Source organism: Microtus ochrogaster, chromosome 19 (genome assembly GCF_000317375.1).
Source record: "Microtus ochrogaster isolate Prairie Vole_2 chromosome 19, MicOch1.0, whole genome shotgun sequence".
Lineage (NCBI taxonomy): Eukaryota > Metazoa > Chordata > Mammalia > Rodentia > Cricetidae > Microtus > Microtus ochrogaster.
The window spans coordinates 27,345,414-27,368,194 of NC_022021.1; the positions used below are offsets into that span (position 1 = coordinate 27,345,414).

At 35.8% G+C, this 22,781-nt stretch overlaps 1 protein-coding gene across 4 annotated transcripts in view; it reads left to right on the plus strand.

Moving 5' to 3' along the window:
- Rictor (RPTOR independent companion of MTOR complex 2) overlaps positions 1-22,781 on the plus strand; it is a 99,056-nt gene that overhangs the window by 20,689 nt on the left and 55,586 nt on the right. For all 4 annotated transcript variants that reach the window (XM_005356592.3, XM_026783705.1, XM_005356593.3 and 1 more), the window contains exons 3-6: positions 13,675-13,772; positions 18,260-18,324; positions 19,350-19,481; positions 21,459-21,522. In XM_005356592.3, coding sequence (XP_005356649.1) covers positions 13,675-13,772; positions 18,260-18,324; positions 19,350-19,481; positions 21,459-21,522 — 359 coding nt within the window. The remainder of the gene's footprint in view (positions 1-13,674; positions 13,773-18,259; positions 18,325-19,349; positions 19,482-21,458; positions 21,523-22,781) is intronic.

A 22,781-nucleotide genomic window follows, 5' to 3' on the forward strand; every position in this document is an offset into this window, starting at 1 on the left:
AGAGAGGGAAATTAGAGAAGCATCACCTTTCACGATAGCCACAAATAGCATAAAATATCTTGGGGTAACTCTGCTTACGATATTTTAATCTTATAGTCAAGTACACCAAACTTGACCATTTAAAATTGCTAATTATCATATTCTAATTTTTTTCACATTTCTCATTTGGGTTTAGAGCAGTATTTTAATTGGGCCAAATCAGATGCCCTGGAGCCACCATAACCTTGTTTCTTGTCCTTACTTCCATGAATCGAATCTTCATTGGGATGGTGGCACCGGTTTCTGTTTCTGAAATACATTTATCATCTGGTGCTTCCTACCTGCTGCCATACTTTACTCAGGCTCTTGTTTCTGCTGGATAACTGGAAAACTATAACTACTCCTCCAGGAGTTCTATATTTTCCCAATCTTTTCGCTCCTGCAGCCAACACATTTTCTGAAAAGTCAATATAACTTCCCAAATGGGGTTGAGTTCTTACTTTTTGGGATTCAGTAATATGTGTTACTTTATAATATGCTTTAATTTATTCCCATATTTTATCTTACTAATCAAAATTAGCAAATATTTATTGACGTTTTACTGTGCACTGGACACTGATCTTTGACTGTGCCTGCTTCAGTAATGACAGAGTGAGTCCCATGTTCACTGTAAACATGTGAATGTGGGATTTTAAGTACTGTTAAATGCTGTTAGTCATATAAAATTTGGCATGTGAAAGAATATTGACTGTTGGCTGGGGAAGGGGGTTGAGAGCTGCACTCTGAGGTGTAGTATTTAGGTGGACACACTGTGAGTGTAGCATGGAAGTCTTCCAAATGGAAGGAACAGCTAGTACAAATTCCCAGAGATAGAAAGAACTGGAATGGCTGGCATGTGATGAATGAGAGGGAGAGGGGAGGTATGTGAAATCAGACGAGAGAGACAGACAAGTATTAACTTGGATAAGATGATACAATTGAGAGTCATGTGATCTGACTTAGAACCATCACTGTTTGGAGAAATGCACTTGCCCTTGGAACAGTGTACCAGGCTTTTTCTTTTGGGCCATCAACCAGCTCCTAAATTGTGGCACGGAAACTTACTAGCTTTGAATGTGCAGCCAGGTTTAGGCTTGTTTTGGCTAGTTCTTTTAACTTTAATTAATCTGTTTCTATTTATCTTCCTTTGGTCTCAGGGCTTTTTATTTTTTCTTTCTTCTGAATATCTTTCACTGCTTCAGGTGTCTCCCTTGTTCTCTCTTCCTCTTCCTTCTCTCCTCTCTAGCCTAGAATTCTTCTCCTATTTGTTCTCTCTCCCTACCAGCCCTGTCTTTTTCCTGCCTCGCTGTTGGCTGTTCAGCTTACTAGACCAGTCAGGTGCCTTTGGTAGGCAAGGTGATACAAATACAACACATCTTTATGTAATTAAACAAATGCAGTGTAAACAAAAGTAACACACTTTTACACAGTTAAAGTAATATTCTACAGCATAAGCAAGTATAACACATCTTTGTCTAATTAAAATATACTCCACAGCAGAACAGTCTCTGGATAACACATAGCACTAAATCAATACTAATTAAAAGAATTAATCCTTTCATTTTGATCACAACACAGGCAAGATTTTTCAGTTAGAATCATTTGAGACTTATATATTGTCTTTCAAACAAACCAAAATGGACTTGGTTAAAGCTCTGGATTTGTAAACCCTCATGTTTTAATATTTCAAGTGATCAAGGAATACCCAAAACAACATCAGTTTCAGTGAGACTTTTCTGTAGTAGGTAGAAATGCTACATTCATTTATTCACTTGTTCATTTATTCAGGTGGTTACTGTATAGAATACCACAGAGTATTCTGCCAGATTCTGATTGAGATTTTAAGATAGTGCTGACCGTACTCAAGATTCAGTTAGTTGCGTATAATTTTTTATAAAAGTAATTTTTGAAAGACTAATTAGATTAGCCTGACAAAGCAGGGAGCATGAAGGGCATTGGCTGGCTGGCTTGGTTTCCTTCCCTGCTCTGCACACACACGCACGCACGCACGCACGCACGCACGCACGCACGCACCTGTAAATTCTGGTTCTATTCACATGATCCCTCTTGCTATGTTGCTGCTGCTAGGTGCTTTCTAGATGTTGAAATTAGCCTTGGAAATACGGTCAATTAAGCCAAGTAGAAGTTGGTGAAGTTACTGCTTTTATAATCTTAAATTTTTTTTATTCTGAATAGAACTCTAGAGTAATTTTTTTTTTTTGCTCTTGGCAATCCTGCTTGCATCACTGCTGCCCACTGCCGACCTGTCCTACACCCATGTGTATTGTTGTACTTGGAGTAGAGCTATTTGAAGGGTTCATGCAGAGTTTAAGGGAAATCCTTGTCATTCGTTGTACATCTTTTATTTATGTACTTTCACATTAGAAAAAGTTCTAGATTTATAATGTGGTAATAATAATTATATAGGCTCATGATCACTTTACAACCTTGGAAACCCCAGATCTCTGAAAATTATTGTTTTTTCTTAATCAATAACCTGATAAAACCTGACCTGACTTAAACTCACTGGTTTTGAGCCTGACTGGAATTTTATTATTAATGTTGATTTCTAGTAGTGTATCTAGTTTCATGTTTTACCTCAAACAGAAAATTATACTTTGTGAATAAGCAAGACTGTCCCTAATACTATTTTGGAAAGCTCTGATAAATACATTTTAAAATAATAAATGTATTTTTAAACTTGTCTAATCACTAAAATTCATATGAGAGATTACAGCCAACAGTAAATATGGGGAAAATGTGTGTCAAAAGCACTGTCAGAACATATACATGTAGAAATGTTAGCAGTCTCTCTTAGTTACTTTTCTATTGCTGTGATAAAACGCCATGACCAAGGCAACTTAGAGAAGGAAGGAGCTATTGGAGCTTATGGTTCCAGAGGAATAAGAGTCCAGCACTGTCAGGATAGGGAGTGTGGGAGAAAGCCACCTGCCCTAGGGGGATATATTTTCTCAGCAAGGCCATACCTCCTAAGACTGTTCATATAATGCTACCAACTAGGAACTAAGTATTTAAATGCTTAAGATTATAGGAGCCGTTTAATTTAAACCACCACACAGTATATATCGTGTTCTAACTTCTTATTCTTGGAAGATATACCTAAAAATGGGTCATATTGATTTTATTTGTAATAACCCAAAGCTTTGGATTGTTAAAATTTTAGATTTTTTTGATTATAAATACCATGAAGTTGTTAAGAATGTCTAAGTGAGATGTGGGGAAAGAAAAACAATAATTTTGAAATATGAACCAACTTGCGTTCATACTATACAAATTAATTTTAAGTTACACTTTTTTTTCTACTAAAGATTCTCTTGAAAAGGCATAATTTAACATGTTTCCTTTTAATGCTTGGGGCTTGAGATAGCCAATATATTTTTGTTGTGATGATTTTGAGCATGCTATGTCTTCTTTGATGTATATTAATGTTTATTGGCTGGATACTAAACAGGAAAACATTTACAAGGCATTTATTGAAACTTAGACTATGAAAACAAGACACAGTTATGACAACAGGCTTACTTAACGATGATTAAGATATGTTCAGTAAGGTGTGTCTGTGATACTTACAAACTGTGTGTATGCATGTAAGTAGCATGTGAAGCCTAGCATTTCCACTAGTCATATTACATTAGGAAAGAAATTTTGGAAAGCTTTATTTTTTTCTTTTATGATGGATTATTTTGATTATGGGTTGTTTTTTTTTTTTTAAATTAAAGGTGACATCCTGCAGCTTCCATATCTGGGATATAGTTATTTAATTGAAGATACAGTTAAGAATTGCAGTTTCGAGTCATTTTTTTCCCCTCCATGTTAGACTTAGCCTTGTTACTAGAGTTGGTTGGGACAGTTGAAAGAGAACTTTGAAGGCAGAGGCTAGAACTTGAGACTATGTTAGAGAAAATGGGTCATGAGGAGGGAAATACAAATCTTTAAGAGAGGAACACTGGGACCGTGAAGAGATGGGTGTGGAAAAAACTCCAGCAAAGATGTCTGTGAGTAGCACATCAGCAGCACAGTGAAGTCAGGTCTTGAAGAGCTAAGGGGGAAAGCAAGCGGACAGCCTTTGAACTGGGTAGATGATGAACATGACAGTCCCCACAGCAGACTGGGCACAGAGTGGGTTGGTGAAGTTTAGGAGCTGAAGGGAAAGAAGCCATTCCATTGTGTATGAGGAGTGCATTATAGAGCAATGTTTCAAATGAAATAATTTTAAAAAGAGATTTAAAAAGTCAAAGAGACTGAAGATCTGCGAGAAAATAAATAATAGAAGTATAAGAATGAGAAGAAATTAGGAACTAAGAATACATGGAAATAGTAGAATGTAGCATGGTAGCTTTTCTTCAGGTTTCAAACCCTACTCAGATGAAGTATATTGTATAGCTGAGGTGTATTTGTATCTGTCTGTTTCTAGTTTCTGAGTGATGCTCCTCCCTACATTCATAGATGCCACTTGATAGTCACATGCTCTGACTGCAGCTTTGTGAAAGTAGGTGTATATATACACAAGACGTGCAAACAGCTCCTAAGTGATTCTAAAGGAATTCAAATTAATTTTATTAGGTGTAGAATTAATCTCATTATCGGGTGTATATCACAGTTAATTGTTTCTGCTTTTAGACACAGATGTTCTATTCTTTCATGGGGTTCATTTAAATTGTGAGTTATTTCAAAGGCAAATCATTTTTCTCTTATTATAAAGGGTTCCTAATTAGAGGACTGTGGATGCCTAATTACCTTATGATTATCAGTGTAAGATATAATAGGTTTAAATATAGTGGGAAGGGCCTTGGTCCTGCCTCAAAGCAAGGTACTAGACTTTGTTGACTCTCTATGGGAAGCCTTATCCTCTCTGAGGAGTGGATGGGGGGACAGAGAGGGAACGGAAACTGGGATTAGTAGGTAAAATGAGAAAAGATAGTTTTAAAAAAAAAAATAAATTTTAACAAAGGTATAGTAGTTTGACACAAATGATAGCAGGACATGCAGTAATTGTATTCCTTCAGCGAAAAAAATTTTTTTCATATTTTCATGAGAAAAAATAGTATTAAACCCAATGTGTTACCAGCATTTCTTTGAATGACAGCCATTTCTGTAGCCTGAAAATTCGCCTTCGTAAATTTTTAGTATTTACTTGTACACAAAGTAAAAGTGCCTTGTGTGTTTGAATCAGTTTTCTGCTAATGGTTGTCTTTGTTTTATAACTGGGTCTCATGTAGTCCAGGATGATTGGAACTCACTTTGTAGCCAAGGATGATCTTAAACACCTACACCTTTATCCCACAAGTGCTGAGATTACCTGTGCCACTATACCTGGGGATAATCTTTTTACAGACATTTATTTGATACTTAGGTTACTATACTCTACTTTTAATATGAACAGAAGGATACAGAATTTAAGGAAGGACTCAATTATTTTTTCATCCATCAACTCTTTCTACCTTAAACATCTGTGCTAGAAACACTAATAAATTCACCAGTTATTTTGTAAAAGCAGAAAAAGTATGGAAATGATTGGAGGATTGCCTCAGATGAGTGATTTGGCTCTAGTTTTTTGGGGTTTTTTTTGGTTTTTTTTTGTTTAATTTTTGAGACAGAGTTTTTCTGTGGCTTTGGAGCCTGTCCTGCCCTGGAACTAGCTCTTGTAGACCAGGCTGGCCTCAAACTCAAAGAGATCCACCTGCCTCTGCCTCCCGAGTGCTGGGATTAAAGGCGTGTGCCACCACTGCCCGGCTTGGCTCTAGTTTTTTAGGTTAGGTAACTAACTTTAGGCTGAGTTAAAGACAGGCTAGACGTATGTGTGTGTGTGTGTTGCTTATGTACATATTACTATGAGTGTCTTTGTTACTTCGAAGTGTGTTACTTCCAAGATGAACATTGGGTATCTTTCTTCCTTACATTTTGAGACAAGGTTTCTTCTCTGTCCTCCTAGGCTAACTGGTTAGTGGGTTCCAGGGTTCCCTTGTCTTCTTCCTGCCCTTAAGCTCTGGAATTACAGGTACATCTGCCACACCTGGCTTGTATGTAGATGAGTACTGGAGATCAAGTAAGGTCCTCATGCTTGCATGGCAGCTGCCAATTCAGCCAACTCAAAAGGCCCAGGAATGTGGTATTCTGAGGGTAGAAAACAGGCAAAAATTTTAGTCTTTTCTTTTTGTATTCCTAGGATTGCTATTAAAAAAATACATTTGGCAAATTTAAGCAAATAAGGCCCATTACATTTCTGAAAATGTGAAACTTTTTCTGTGTTGGGGCAATTATATTTTATATTTTGTTAGCTCTTAATTTAGAACATTGATGAACTTTGAAGTAGTAATTACTTTTATTGTTCCCTTTTAACGTACACACTGCAGCTCTCATAACTAATCATAAGATTAGGTTCTGTTTCTACTGTAAATTCTTATATTTTGACATTCCTAGTTCTGACCAGGAATCTTCCAGTGTTTTTTTTCTTTCTCTTTTTCTTTGTTATATAAATGCCAGATTGTAAAAAGTCAATTTTGAGTGGTGCATTCCTGTGTACTGTAAATAGAGACTAGTAGTCACTGGTATCTATCTATCTATCTATCTATCTATCTATCTATCTATCTATCTATCTATCTATCTATCCATCCATCCATCCATCCATCCATCCATCCATCCATCTATCTATCTAACAGAGCATCCTTTAATTCTTGTTTTTAACTACTTACCATCAGCATGTAGATCGGTGAATCTTCATTCATTGTCCCACCCACCAATGAAACCAGAAACCAGTAGCTAGTCCAGGAAACAGAGCTTGATGCATTTTAATTTTTTATGAATTTATTTATGGCAATATATGCATTTATTAAAATTTTGAGGAGCTAGAGATACCAACACATATTTTTAGGTATTTTTATTATTTGTTACTTGCTTGTTTTTTGAGATGAGATGTTTTTGTTTTTGATAAAGCTTTCTTTCTAGATTGTTTCTTAGTGTGTAACTCAAGCTGGCCTTGAAGCCACTATGTGACTTAGACTGACCTCTGAATGGCAATCAGTCCTCATTCCTCTGTCTTCCAAGTGCTATAATTAACAGGTATGTGCCAGCCACGCCTGGCTTCCTGTGGTATTTTAAAAAAAATTATTTTTTTTGTGTATGGATGTTTTACCTCCATGTATGTCTGTACACCATATGTGTACCTGGTGCCTGTGGAACCCAGAAGAGGAAGTTGGATCCTGTAGAACTGGAGTTACAGAGAGCAGTGAACCAACATATTAAGTTTTGGGAACTGGACAGAACCTCTTGAAGTACTACTACCTGCTGAGTCATCGCTTCAGCCTTCTGTGGTTTTTTTTTTTTTTTTGAGATTGTATCTTTCCCCCTTTCCCTTTCTCCCTCTAAACCTCCCCATATATCCCTTCTTTCTTTTAAACTCAGTTTTGTTTATATAATCTTCAGTTCATCACTCCTCCTCCCCTCTCATTCTTTTAAACTCAGTTTTGTTTATATAATCTTCAGTTCATCAAATATAGTTTATATTTTCCTACTTGAACTGCTTCTCAAATCATAAGTTGTTTTTGTTGTTGTTTTTTAAACCCCAGTTAAGATGTGTGACTCCCTCTAATCATGAAGCTGTCTCTGGTCTTGGGGGTGCATGATGACCGCTCGCCTTATGCCCTTACTTCTCTTAGGAATCCAAGTGGGATTATTGGATTTTCAGTCTCTTAACTTTTACTTGGAAAGCAAGTGTGGCCACTTACAAACTCCATATGTATGGAACCAGTATTTATGTAATTTATTTTTAATTTGGCTCCCAATCAAGTATTTAGAAACAATGTAACCAAATAAACCAATTTACCTGCAGTTGTGATGGGAGGGTTTCTGACCCATTTCCATCACTGTTTATAACGTGCCCGGAATTCAAAGGTTATTACTGCTAGTGTTGCTTGAGCAAAAACACCGCTTTCAGTATGCAAGGTTATTCCACATTCTAAATGCTGATAACCAGAAGAAACATATCAAAATTACAAAGGATAAATGTTTGGAATTAGTATCAGATTTTGGCAAAATAGTATAATAAATTTTCTACTTCTCTGTCCAAAGATAAACTAGGAATATCTGGCAAGTTCTGACTTTCCATACCTGATGTAGTTTAGCTACATTAGAAGTCTTCCATGGTGCTATCATTGAGATAGATCATTTCTTTACTAAATTATATAACTCTTTGAAATTAATAGTTAGAATCGCAGAATCTTTTAGAGATATGGTTTGAAGAAGTCCTGCATATCTGATGCTTATCATTGTCTTCACAGTGGGAGGAATGGTTTTGCCTCTCCCCTTGTAAAGGTAATTCCAGAGAAGCTGCAGTATGCCTTTAGTCATTTAAGTTTGTCCCCAGGATCATGGGTAATATTGAAAACATATGAACATGCTGTTACCATAGGGATAAATTAAGATTAGATTTTTGTTACTTCTGCCATCATTTATGTATGAGGTACAACAGTTGAAATGTAATGGTGAAATAAAAAGAAGGAATAGTTGTCAGGAAATTTGAAAAGGTGCAAATAGTGCAACTCTGGTCATTTGAGGGTGAGAGATCAGGTAAATGAATAAGTGAATTTAAGCTTTTAGGAGAAAGTTTTCTGTGTGGTGGGAAGTGTCTTAATTGACTAGAACCATTCCGTTTGCATCTAACTCTTCCTGCCTTTTTAAAGCCATTGTAAACAAGCTTGGTGTGTAATTAACCAAAATATTTACTGTTTCTGAATAACTATGGATTGAGGAGATAAAAGAAGATATAATTAGAAAATTGCTTTAGGATTCTGGTCAGCTTCCAACCCTTGAAAAAAAAAATCTTACTAATAATAAGAAGGAGTCCATGAATCTGTAGAGCTCTGCATGGTGCCTTAAGCATTAGAGATACTGGGAAACTCTAAAGCTTTCTTAGGTCTTGCTACCTTGTGCACTCTTGTGTTACCTTTCTTATTTATACATTACTTTCCACATCCCTGTGCTTTTACTGGCTTGCTTCATGGGGCTACCAGAAGGAGTAAAACATGCAGTGCTTAGTAGAATTAATGTATGAGCAGAAATATAAATACTGGTTAACCTTTTCACCCCTGCCGTGATTACTTTCCCCACAACAACCTTGTTTTGTCAAAAATAGTTAATTAACTCCTATTTCCTCTTTCCTTTCCTCCTTTCATGTGTTTCCTTTTGACATTCCTTTCCTTGTCTTAGCTTTCCCTCTCTTTCAGCAGGGTCTCTGTCGCCCAAGCATGTCAGCAGTCCTGCCTTAGCCTACCATGTGTTGCAGTTTACAATAATGAGTTACCATGCTCAGCTGTTCTGTTATACAGAAAATAATGCTTGAAAACCTACTATGTGGTCAAGACTGTACTTGGCCCTTGATATAGTTCTAAATATGTTATTGACCTTGTGAGACTTGAAAGCCTTTCTAAAATCCTGTCTTATGTAAATGTTCACCTGGTCTCTTAGTCTCATTTTGGATTGGAAACATTAGAAGCAGAGTATATACAGATAATGCTTTAGTGCGTGTAATAGCTCCAAAATAGTGAATTTAGGGAAAAAGAACGTTGAGAAATCAAAGGCAAAGTTATCTGTGGGGTATTAGGTTAAGAATTGACTCTTTAAAGTATTCTTGATGCTGTTCAGTATAGTCAAGGATACAGTTAATGACAGCACTGGGGTATGTTCACTTATCCTATTGAGAACCATGAAATTTATAATAATTTATTATTATTTACTCTTCTAATACATATGTTTCTTTGAGATTTTTGGGATTTTATTACATAACAACTTTTAGATTAGATTTATTCATATAATTACTATATTCATGGAAGCAAATATTCTTTGCTTATTAAATGATTTCAAATCATTCACACTAAATAGAAAAAGAACATATAATTTCCTAATACTCATACAGCATTGTGATTTTACTTTTTCTATATAGGCTATATAATCACTAGTATAACTCTGAAAGGTAATTGTTTCTATTTTAATATGAGCAGATCTTGAATCATGAAATTAATGCATCAAAGTATTCTGTAATAAAATCTATTAATTTAAAAAGACATGAGTGAAACATTTGCTTGGGCTAACCACATAATTTTCACATGCTTGGTTCATAAAAATAGTTATTGCTAAGCAAATAACTTTTAATTACAGTTAGTATTTATGGAGTAGCTGTTACTATTTTCTACTGTAGATAAAAAATGCATTTCTTTGAAGTTGAGTGATTTAACCAAGATTACATCGTTTGTAAGTGTAGTAATAGGAGCGGTGGGCTGCGTCCCCAGCACCCCAGCCGCTTGCTAGCTTATGCCCCGAAATAACAACACACAAATTGTATTCATTTAAACACTGCTTGGCCCATTCTCTTCTAGGCTAATTCTCACATATTAATTTAGCCCATTTCTAATCATCTGTGTGCAGCACCCCAAGGTGCGCTTACCGGCAAGATTCTAGCCTACGTCCATCCTGGGTCGGAGCTTCATCGCATGTGCCTCAGAGAGCAGAGCTCTCGCCTCTGCCCGCAAGAGTGGAGCATCGTGTCTCTCCGAGGCGTCTGCCTGGGAGCCGGGAGCAAGGCGTCTCTGTCTGAGGCATCTTACCTCACTTCCTCTTCCTCCCAACATTCTGCTTTGTTTACTCCACCCACCTATGTTCTAAGCTATGAGCCCAAGCGGTTTGTTTATAACTCAACCAATGAAATCAACAGATTGATATATGACACTCCCACATCATGTAAGTGCATAAAAAAACAAAACAGGCATGGGCATGCAGTTATGTTGTTGCCTTCATAGCCGCGGAACATATAATCTGTATTAATTTTTTTTAGTCAATATATAATCCTCTCACTTTCTTTGCCAGTGTGGCCAAGACAGACTTTGAATTCCTGATCCTTTTGATATACCTCTGGGATTATAGGTGTAGACCACCAAGATGACAGAACGAAACTACTGCCTTTACCCTAAGTCTGTCATCCTGAGATACAGTCCAGTGAATGCAATGTGTATATCCACCTGAGATTTGTATGTTGAAATTCTAGTACCCTGCTGCTGTTAGGAAGTTGAACCCTGGGAAGGTACTTAGGTCATGAGGATGGCCCCCTCCTGAGGGGATAGTGAGAGGGTCATTTGTCTAGTTCTGTTTCTCCACCATGGGAGGATATAAAGGGAAGGGGGCCTCATTCCAGCTCCACTAAATTTACTCTGACCTTATTTTGGTTTTTAAGACTCTTATCCAGTGTTTCTGTTTCATGACAGTTTGGATTAAAACATAAAACTGTTTTATTTATTTATTTATTTATTTATTTACTTACTTACTTACTTACCTATCAAGAAACTTTATGATCTACAAAGTCTACTTTGACATTTATCTGAGATTTGTTCAGAAAAAGTTTACCAAACCCCAGGCTAATAGGGAAAGAAGAAACTAGAAATTTCTCATCTCATTACCAGGGGATCTTTGACCCAATAGAAGTTAGAGTTCTCTGATTGCAACATTGTAGCACGTGAGTGTTACTATCTCCGGACCTGAAAAGGCCTTCTTACTGTTTTTAGTTGGCCTGGGAAGTAACACGCTGTTTAGGGGAACTATGTTTTCAGCAACTATTTACAAAGAGACTGCATTTCTTCTATACGTTGAGGCCCTGTTAAATGCAGCCTTTTCCCCTTTTCTGTGGGAACAGAGACCTGGCTTTTGTACTTGCTGTGTTCTTAGTGCCTGAGATAGAACCTGAGAAAAAGGAGCTTTCAGTTGATTCCTGTTGATGAGTGAACTGGGAGAAGATTCCACTCTTAACAGCAAATTGTACTTAGGAAGTTTGTGATGCCTCTCTAAAGTAGTCCTTCTAAGTCTTAATCCTGAGAGTTATTTAGAGAGGAGTAACTAACCACTTGTCACTTGAGGAATTCTTTGGTTCCTAACATTTTTATGGACTTTCCTCTTTGTCTCTGCAAGCTCCAGAGGTTCTAAATTATCTTATCTTAAAGGTTGTTAGAATTTTTGTGATCTTCTCAAACATTGTTAAATGATTAACATGTTTTCATCCCTTATTCATTATAGATACAATTTAGAACAACAAAGCAATATTACAGAGTAGCAGTAGTGACCTACATGAGGCCTTTATCATTTTTTGTAAAGGATCTGATCTCACTTAATGGTAGACTTTCGTTTTACTTTTAAGGTTGATGTGTAAGTCATTAATACAGTCCATTGCCAACCCACTTAAAACTAAATTGAATTTATAAGAGATGAAGGTAGAAATGAAGGGGATGGTTTTAGCAGGTTTCTGCATCAAAGGAAAGGGAATTAGTTTTGGTGCCGTGCTTCTTGGGATGTCAGCACTGTCATGGCCAACAGCAAATAGTACAGTGAAAAAAGGTAGACTAGAAACGAAATGTAGAGCAGGACAGTTTCATTTGGTAAGGAAAACACTAATTACAGCAAATAGTTGAGTTCTTTTTAAAAATCTCAAATGAAGTTACAGTGGCTTCTAAACTAAAATATGAGCAAAATTATAATGTGATTTTAAAGATTCTGTTTTTTTATTTAAAACAAAATGTTAAAATTATTAATAGCTTTAGAAATTTTGTGTTGTTTTGAGATATTGATAAACTACTTCAGAACTGTACATGGGCTTTGGCCTGCTCTTGTAAAGCAAATGAACTATGATAAGTTTTTCTACTCTTAGACTTTCAGTGGAATTTAATATTGTGTGTGCACTTAGGTGTACATGCCACAACATACATGTGGAGGTAAGAAGACAAGTTTGTGAAGTTCGTTTTCTCCCACCTTTCCGCGGCAGTGGGAGATCAAACTGAGGTCATCAGGCTTGATTACCTGCTGAGCCATCTTGCTGGCCCTATTTCAACAGTATTGAGCAGTTTAATTATGATATGTCTTTGTCTATTTTTTTCATGTTCCCTCTGCTTGAAATCTTGACATTTGACTTGCTGTTTTTATTAAATTGGTAATACTCACTTCATGTCATATAGTGCTTTTTAACCTGGCTGTAAAGAAGGATATTCTTCCTCCAGGTTTGCTCCTGATCCATGGCTTCTTTCCTCCTTGTTATGCTGGCTGTCCCACAAGCTCCTTTACCAGATCTTTAGAGTTCTTTTTTGGGGTAGTGTCTTTCTCTAGTAATTCATGGTCTCTAGACTTTTAGCTTAACTCAGTTTGCCTAGATTTTCCCTCCCTGTTACAGTGCCTGGGAAACACTTAAGGCAGTTAGCAAGTAGGGCTTGCGTGGCTGCTTCTCATTTTTCAGGAATCATTGTTCTCTATTGCATATGTCAAGAGTTGTGAAACCTATACCCTAAATCTTATGTTTTTGGCTAATTGAAGCTGGACGGTATACTTGATCATCTAATAACTAAAAATGAAAGTTTTTATGTTGAGATTTATGATTTTGTGGTTGAATAATTCCAGGTGATACACAGTGTTGGACAATAAGTACATATGAGTGCAGTGGGAACATGAAGGGAATTGAACTTTGAAGTTAACTAAATGCATGGATTTCAGGGTGAAGGGTTAGACTATAAACTGAGAACCAATATTGTGGAGGTTTGACACACCTTGTTTTCTGTTTGATTACGTTAATATTCTTAAACTTACATTAAATTGTTTTGCATTTTTTACCAGATCCTTCTGATAACTTAAGAGAGATTCTCCAAAATGTGGCCAAATTACAAGGTGTATCAAATATGAGAAAGCTGGGCCATTTGAATAACTTCACTAAGGTAAGCAGCTTGAAACTATACTGTTATATTCTTTTTCTTGACTCAATAAACATTTCCTATTGATCATTAAGAAGAAATTTTGAATACTAACTTACTGAGTTACTGAATTATTTGCTTGTGGTTTTCTAATTTTTCTCATTGATTTCGTCCTGTTTTAAATTTCTGAGTTTACTGTTGTCTATGCTGATCTCAGAACCTCTGGGCACCTGCTCTCTCCCTGAGGGAGTAGAGCTGCAGTCACACATCACCATGCTTTGCTAGCAAATGCATTTAAATAATAGGAGTATGTTCGTATTGTAGAAAGTTCGGTAGGCTCAGAAAATAAAATAGAAACGAAACGAATCACTAAGAAGCCTATAATCCAGTCTTTTATTGGCATAGTATGTTGGTGACATTAATATTAATTTGTTAAGTATTTAGAAACAAACGTAGTTCTCAGAGACCTGTTTGTATTTTCTTTCACTTACTTACCCTGATTATTTATTCTCACAATTTGTACCTAAATTCGAGCTCAAGTGGAATGCATTTTCTGGTTTTATTCCCTTTTACTAAATATCAGTTTTATTTTGCTTATCTTTACGTGACTCAGATAAGCCCACTTGCCTAAGTTAAACGATTAAAAACAATTTATTAGGCTTAGGAATGCTGTCATAACTGGCATTGGACACCTCAGTGTGTTGCTCTACCTGTCCCAGTATGTTTTGGAAACTAGGGATAGTTGTAAGGATGGCTGTGCCTATTCTTGCCAACACTCTGGAGCCAGCTTAGTCCCAAAGCAGAAGAGTGCTGTCTAGTGGGGATCAATGTGAGCACTTAAAAGAGGCACGTGAACTTCATTTTGTAGTTTGCACTGTACTATTCCAGATGATTGCTGTTTGACGTATCAGACATAATTATCATTTGACTGTTTATACTGCATCTTCATAAGTAAATGAATATTTTATACTTAGACATGTCTCAGTTCCTGCTAGCTATGTTTCTAGTATTAATATCCAACTGTGACAGCCACCTGCCAGTCCTTGGATGGTAGTGGATGGGACTTCTGGAGTGGGGTTGATTTAGCCTTTCACTTTTAGGGCAGTACTGTTTCTCCTTTCTCTGCTCCTGTGTTTTTATTTTATTTTATTTTTTTTTCTGTGCAGGTCCAGGCATTGGTGTGTGGGTGTTAGTTTCTTTATTCTCCTTCCTCCCATTCTTTCTGGCTTCATCTCACTTCATTAGTTTTTTTCTCTACTTGGTCTGTGCATCTTAGATTGTATTCTCAAATGATCTTCTCTCTTTCCTTCCCGTCTTTGGGCTGTCCCCTACCCACCATCCCTGTCCCTCCCTTCTGCTCCATTCTTCTCTCCTCTCTTTTTCCTAATTCTCCCGTGCTTTGTTTTTCCTCCTCTCACCGTGTGGGAATTTCACCACTGTATAGTGATTTCTGTGATGAAGGCCCAAGTGTGTGTGTTTTGTATTTTTAAACCATATTTTAAAAGTAACTTTTACCTTTTTGTGCTAACTTATTATTGCCTGTCTTCAGGCACTTGTGGATTGGGAGACCAGGTAGTCAGACTGGGTAGAAAATGTCTACAGGAAGAAGTTCAGAGTTAGGTCTAAAGCACTGCCTCATAAATAAACTCATTAACTTAAACATGATAAAATTTACTGTGACTATTTAATAATATAGGAGAAGCATGAAGTTCAGAATTTACAGTCCAACAAGTAAGTAAGTATCAAAGCAATCCTGGGGAAATTCACAGAATATTAATGTCTTCAGATGCAGAGCACTGAGCTTGTGAGATAGCTCTGTAGCATAATGTATGGCAACTTGGGGCTCATTTTATTTGGATTTTAATGTTTACCTGTTTGCTACTTTTTCGTTAACTCCAAGAAGATAAGCCTGTTTAATAGTTGAGTTGTAGGCTGTTAATCAGGGTTTTTCAGTGTTAGCTCTCTTGACTTAGCAGGTAATTATTTTGGAGAAAGGCAAAGCCTTGTTTCTGGCTCTGCCTACTATATAGCAGAAATATTTACTTAACACACCTGAGTGATAAGCAAAAAGGTCCTCAGGAAAACCAAATGTTCCCAGGAGATAAAATGCCCCTATTTAAGAACAAGTGCTCTTCCAAGTAAGTGCTTGTGGATTTTGTTAATAAAATTCACTTGTTTACCAAGCACAAGCATATAATGCATTTGATTGTAATAGTAAGCTTCTAATCCATATTGTTAGAGAGTTAGGTGTAAAAGTATGTATTGAGCTGGCATATCTATAAAGGCTGTATGTATATGTTCTTAGTCTAATTTAGAGGTTCTCAAAAGTCTCTTAAGAATGGCTTGATTGGCTAAGAAAATAAAAAGATAGTAATTATAATTCTAGAGCTAGTGGATATTCTCTTTACATTAGAACACACACACACACTTTCTCTCTGTGTTTTAGCTCTTATTGCAAGCTAGAGGGTACTAACCCTTTAAACTAAGGTTTTCAGACAGATGAAGTATTCTGCGAGTTTCTTCTCTCCAACTTTTCTTTACCCCAGCATCTATCCTGTACCAGACTTTTAAGAGAAGGAGTTGTGATGTGATCTTTTCATCATGTGACTGCCACACACCATACTTTCCCTCTGACTTCACTAGATAGAACAGTGTGTATAGCAGACTGATGATGAATATAACCTCAGTGTTCTATTTTTAAGACAGGCAACATGTTCACAATCTAGAGACCTGCCTTCTAAAGATAAGAATGCTCTGAAAGTATCTTTATTTGCTATTTTATATATTTATTATATATGTGTATATAATTTGCTATTTTATAACTTTATTCACTTAAACTTTTAAGGTGTGTATATGTATTATAAAATGTGAAAATGGTTTAGAGATTTTACAGTAAAAAGAGAAATCCTTTTCTCATTTATCCCCTTCCCCCTCTAAAGCACTCTACCATTTTACCAGAGGTTGTGATTAGAAGGCACTGACCTTTTCTGGTAACAAACAATGTGTGAATATGTTTATGTATATGGTTTTATTTATGTAAGAATTAAACAAACTAGCCAGGTGATGGCAGCACACACTTTTAATCCCAGTTCTTGGGAGGCAGAGACTGGCGAATCTCTGTGAGTTCCAAGGCCAGCCTGGTCTAAAACACGAGTTCCAGGACAACCAGGACTGTTACACAGAGAAACCCTGTCTCTAAAAACCAAACCAAACAAACAAATAAAACCCAATCAACCTAACAAACAAGCAAAAAGTGTTTTGTAAAGTGTTCAGTTTTATTTATAATTTATTATGTATATACAATGCATTTTTAGGTGAGTTTAAGATATAAATCTCTTTTTTATATGTATTTGTCTATATGTGTTGTGTGTATATATAAATTCCCTTCTAAGACTTAGGCTTGGTGGTGTAGTCTGTAATTCCAGCTGCTTTGAAGGCTGCGACAAAAAGATCTCAAGGACTTGGAATTAATGAGATGACTCAGTGGGTAAAGGCATTGCTGCCAAGCCTAAAGGCTTGAGTTCAGTCCTAGAAACCAAGTGCTGGAAGGAGAGACCTGACATGTGGTTGCTGGGAATTGAACCCAGGTCCTCTGGAAGAACAGCTAGTGCTCTTAACCATTGACCCATCTTTCCAGCCTGCAAAGTTTTATTTCAAGATAGATACAAAGGAAACCACAGTGGAACAGAGTAAGACTGCTGAAGACCAATGATAAGAAAAAAATCTTTAAAAGATTCTGAGTTAAAAAGACATGTTTCCAAAGAGCAGACAGCAAGACTTAACAACCAAGTGGCTTGAAATGTTAGGAAGAAGTAGCAGCTAAACTAAGATTCAATATAGTCACCAAAATGTACCTTCAAAAGTGAAAATAAAATCATTTCCAGACAAATACAAACATGGAGAACTGCTAACTACTAATCTAGGCAAAAATCTAGTCTAACACAAGCAAACAGTGTCAACATTAACAATAGCTTTTGACCAATGAGGAAAAAAATGTGGCATTACAGAAGAAAAATGAAGGGTGAATGAATATGGGTGTTAATATAAATTATTGATTATGTATGGATTGAGACAATCATCAGTTAATAGTAGTGATATCTTATGCATTTTGAAAGATTAAAAAAAACTTACGGGACATGAGGGTTAAGAGTAAATAAAGTCAATGTAATGTGAGCTTCCAACATTGAGGATGTGGTGAAGAATCATACATTAGAGGAACCAGTAATGCTTGGAAAGACAGTTGCAGCCACTGAGAATGATAAGTAAGTGATACATTGGGGAAGAGAAACAGAATAAGAGACAGTAATTCAAAAAGGGAAAAAGAGTTAAATCTAAAATTGTGGTTAATAAAAGTAAGATGGTGGAAATAATGCAGCACATTTTTGTATGTAAAATGATAGGGTTTTTTTTTCTACAAATTTATTAAAGAAGAATTCCCTATTCTTACATTGTACATATAAATATATAAATCTAAATTTATATGCAAGGTATTTTTGTGTTTCTTCTAACAGCTTCTTTGTGATATTGGCCATAGTGAAGAAAAACTGGGCTTTAATTATGAAGACATCATAATTTGGTAAGTTTAGTTCAGTCTTCCTCCCTTATTTTAGTAATTTCCATTGTAACAATTTAAATAAAAGGTAGGATAACAGCATCACATGCTTATTTCTGTAGAGTTGATGGTTGGCCAGAAGAGAAATACTGGATCTTCAGTGACTTTGTTATGTCATGAGCCTTAGTTGAGCATTTGTGGTTGCTGGATATAAAGAACTCAAATTGCTGTTCAAAAATACCCAGACTTCTCTAAAGGTTAAAATTAAATATTAAATCTGCAGACTGAATTTTTCTGACTCTTCCCAGGAATAATACAAATCAATAAATCTAGATTTTACCTATGAAAGTATGTGCGTGCCTCTTACAAGTTTGTTGTATGGTAATAGATTATTAATCATTACTGCTTTTTGACATTCTTAAGAGTTAAGATTACTAGTGATGTGTGTTTGCTACTGTTAAAGAGTTTGTTATTAATTTGAATTAATCCTTTGGGATTTGTGGAAGCATAGAAACAAAGGATCCATGGCAGAAACATATCTAAAGATACACTTTGGAAAGACTCTATGTGATTTCTTCTTGTAGTTACACAATGTGCCAGCACATGATTAAAACTCAACATTGACTAGATTATTGAGACTGGAACAAACACAGGTTAACAACATTACCAAGTGAAACTTTTTACTTTGGAGTAGTTTTTTGTTTGTTTGTTTTTATAGAATTAATCTTACATAACCGAAAGTTTGGGATATCCTCAACTGGGGAAGAACTTGATGTGGGTGAATACCTAAAAGTCTGAAAAAATCGGGATTGCTCCAAAGTCTGAGACTTTGTTAGTTATTTTAAGTGTTCAAAAAGATTAGCGTTCTAGAATTGCAGATAAAAAATACTCAACTTTTGGACTTGAAAGTAGTCCAGTTTAAAAATACCAAGAATCAGAAATGCTTTTCTTCCTATACATTTCAGATGAGGGCTAAGTAAACTCTTCTGAAATTTTGTATGTCTTTGAAACTCATGTAATAATGAACTTTTTTGTTTGTTTTCATGCAGTTTGCGCTTAGCTTTATTAAATGAAGCAAAAGAAGTGAGAGCAGCAGGGCTGCGAGCGCTGCGCTATCTCATCCAGGATTCCAGTATTCTGCAGAAGGTGCTAAAATTGAAAGTGGACTATTTAATAGCTAGGTAATTTTCCTAGAATTGCTTATGTTTTGTATGTTTTTAAAGTTTTGTGTTCAGTTTTAGTATAGTATCAAATGTGTATAGATTTTTTGGTGTAAAGTATGACAATTTTTGCAAACATATATAATCATGTTAGACTAAGGGCATTTGTAGCATAACAGGAATTCTCCATTATATCTCTAAGCAATTGTAAAATAGTTTTCTCCTTATAGAATAGTTTCCCTGTCCTTGCATTTCACACTATATATTAATATATATAATTAATATATCTAAGTATACATCAGTTATTCCTTTCTGATTATTTGTAAGGTTCTTCCATGTTGATATACTTTTTGTCTTTTAAATTTATTTTTTGCTATGTAGTATTTGGTTTTAAGATTAGAACACAGTTGAAGGAGGATGCCCTGAAATTTTTGTGCAACTCTGTGAGGCTCTCATTTCTTACAAACGGGTGTAGAAATAGAAATGTTGGAACAAGATGCGTGTGTGTCTAGCCTTGAGAGATATTGCTGTATGAGTTTTTTTAAAGATATGGCACTAATATAATACTTCAGAGACCTTGACTGGTTTGTGAGCTCTCTTTGTATTTACTATAGTTGTGTGGTTGTTTCTTTGAATGTGTATGTTTGTTTGTTTATGTTGTTTTGTTTTGACATGGTCTCAATACATATTCCAGGCTGACTTCAGACTTAGGATTCTCCTGCCCCAATCTCTTGAGTGCTGGGGTTATAGACATGCACCAACATATGTGGCTTAGATTTTGTAATGACATCAATGATTAAAATTTTTTTTACTGTTTTTAGCCACTAAGATATAGAAAATAGGGCATATTGTCTTCTTCCATAGCGATCTTGGCAAATTCAGTTTATAGTTCTTCTAGTTTGCAGATTATATTGTGCTTCCTATGTACATAAGCATTAATGGCGAATGATGACTCTTATTCCAATACTTTAAGCATCCTTTGTTACACTGCTGAGAACCTTATTGAATTGGAATGTTCTTGAGTTCAGGTGCTTATTTTTCCAAGGTTATTCTCCATTTCCCTTTTAGAAGTAGTTGTCCAAAGTAAGTTTTTTAGTCTTTATGGTTGGTTTTGGCAGGAGAATTGGTTATAATCCAAGTTAATAGCCAATAATATAAATCTCGTCTGTATGTGTATATGTGTGTGCCTGCGTATGTTGTATTGCTGAACTTGAATAAGCAGAAAATCTAGCTCTCCCTCACTTACTTTTTAATTATATTTAGACAAAACAAAAATGGCTTTGAATAATAATTTACCTACCTATAAAATATTTGGTAAAATACTCAACTCCCTAATGTAAATATTTGAAAAGTAATTTTGTTGAAGTGATACTGGATCAAATGTTTTTAAAGAGAATTCTGGATGCAAATTCTTTAGTAAAATAGAATTTTTGTTGTTTTGTTTTGAGACAGGCTCTCACTATATAGCTCTGGCTGTCCTGGAACTTGCTTTGTAGACCAAGCTGGCCTTGAACTCACAAGAGATCCATCTACCTCTGCTACCCAAGTGCTGGGATAAAGATGCACCACTATGCTAAAATAGGATTTTTAACATTGAACAAGACAGTTATTATAGATACAATTTAAACCTTGATTAAAACAAACTAGAACAAGGTGGAAATATTTTTCTATATAATTTATATACATTACTGTAATTTTTTATCAGGTAGGTAAAATTTTTCAGTATATCTCTGATACTTTGCTTTGTGCATCTGTTGTGATATCTTTATTTATAGATATATCACCTCATTTTCCCTTTATTTTTAACCGATGTTTCTGGTAACATTTATCACTAGGTATATATAATTAAGTATTGGCTGTTACTGGGAAAGCATGTAGTACAATTTTTTTTTGAAGGTTTAATTCACTATATTGGATTGTGAAGGTAAATTGGAGCCAACATTCTGTAAGGTAGTGTTACTTGGGATTTCTCAGTGACTGATGTTTTGTACTCTATAGGTGCATTGACATCCAGCAGAGCAATGAGGTGGAGAGGACACAAGCACTTCGCCTAGTCAGAAAGGTACACGCCACGTGTGAGAGCATAAAGGCAAATGAGCGCTTCCATATCTAGTTGATTAGAGAATATTTTTATTAAAATTTAAAGAATAAATTTTCATTAAACATTTAACTTTTGTTATGAGGTAAGTAGATCTGTTAAACATAATAAGCCTGATTATTTCTGTAATTAGTCTATGTGATTTGATAGCTTCTTAGAAAATGATTATGCTGAGAAGTATTTTTGTCTATAGTGGGCATGTAAGTGTTATTACTGCTTTGTCATCCCTTAATATGTACTTCTTCTAGCTACTAGTATAAAATATCACAAACAGGAAGTTACTGCTTTCAAGATAAGTTTGTACACAACCCATGTGTGTAGTATGGAGGAGCGGGCTGCGTCCCACCGCCTGGCTAGCTTAACTCTCAAAATAACCACACAGAAATTGTATTAATTTAATTACTACCTGGCCCATTATATCTAGCCTCTTCTTGGCCCACTCTCACATCCAGATCTAACCCATTTCCGTTAATCTGTGTATCACTACGAGGTTGTGACTTACCAGGAAAGATTTACATCTCTGACCCGGCAACTTCATGGCAGCTCTCCCTGTCTGCCCTCCTCCTCCCAGCATTCAGTTCTGTCTTCCCACCTATCTAAGCACTGCCCTATCAAAAGGCCAAGGCAGTTTCTTTATTTAACCAATGAAAGCAACACAAATACAGAAGGACCTTCTCACACATGGGAACGTGTGCTAAACAATTTCAGCAGATAGCTTTGCTGTATACAATGCCACAGTTTAAGCTGAGTGAAGGATTTGATTCAAGACAATCCACAAAGCTTCTGAGATTCCCTCACAGATTTTACTTTCAGTTGTTGATGTGATGGTCAAGGAAGTAAATTTGGTTGGGACACATCCTAAGACAATCATTTCTTTTCCTTTGAGGGAAACAAATTCATAAAACTAATGCAGGACATGTTTCCGAATGGGAAGATATCTAGTCCTGTTATTACTGGTATTTTAAAACTGGGTCTTTCCATGTATCTCTAGCTGGACAAACTACATTTTGGAGCCCAGAGTGGCCTCAAGCTCTTTATTCTCCTGCCTCAGCCTCCCTAATGCTGGAAATGCAGGTGTTTACCACTACATTCACTTACATACACATAAAATTTTTCAATAATTGAATTTATTAGCTATGTCTTCTTTTCCTTGTCTTTAAATTTATTGCATGTTTCAGATGCTAGATTACAGAGTTAGTATACTTTCCCTCTTTTTTTTTTTT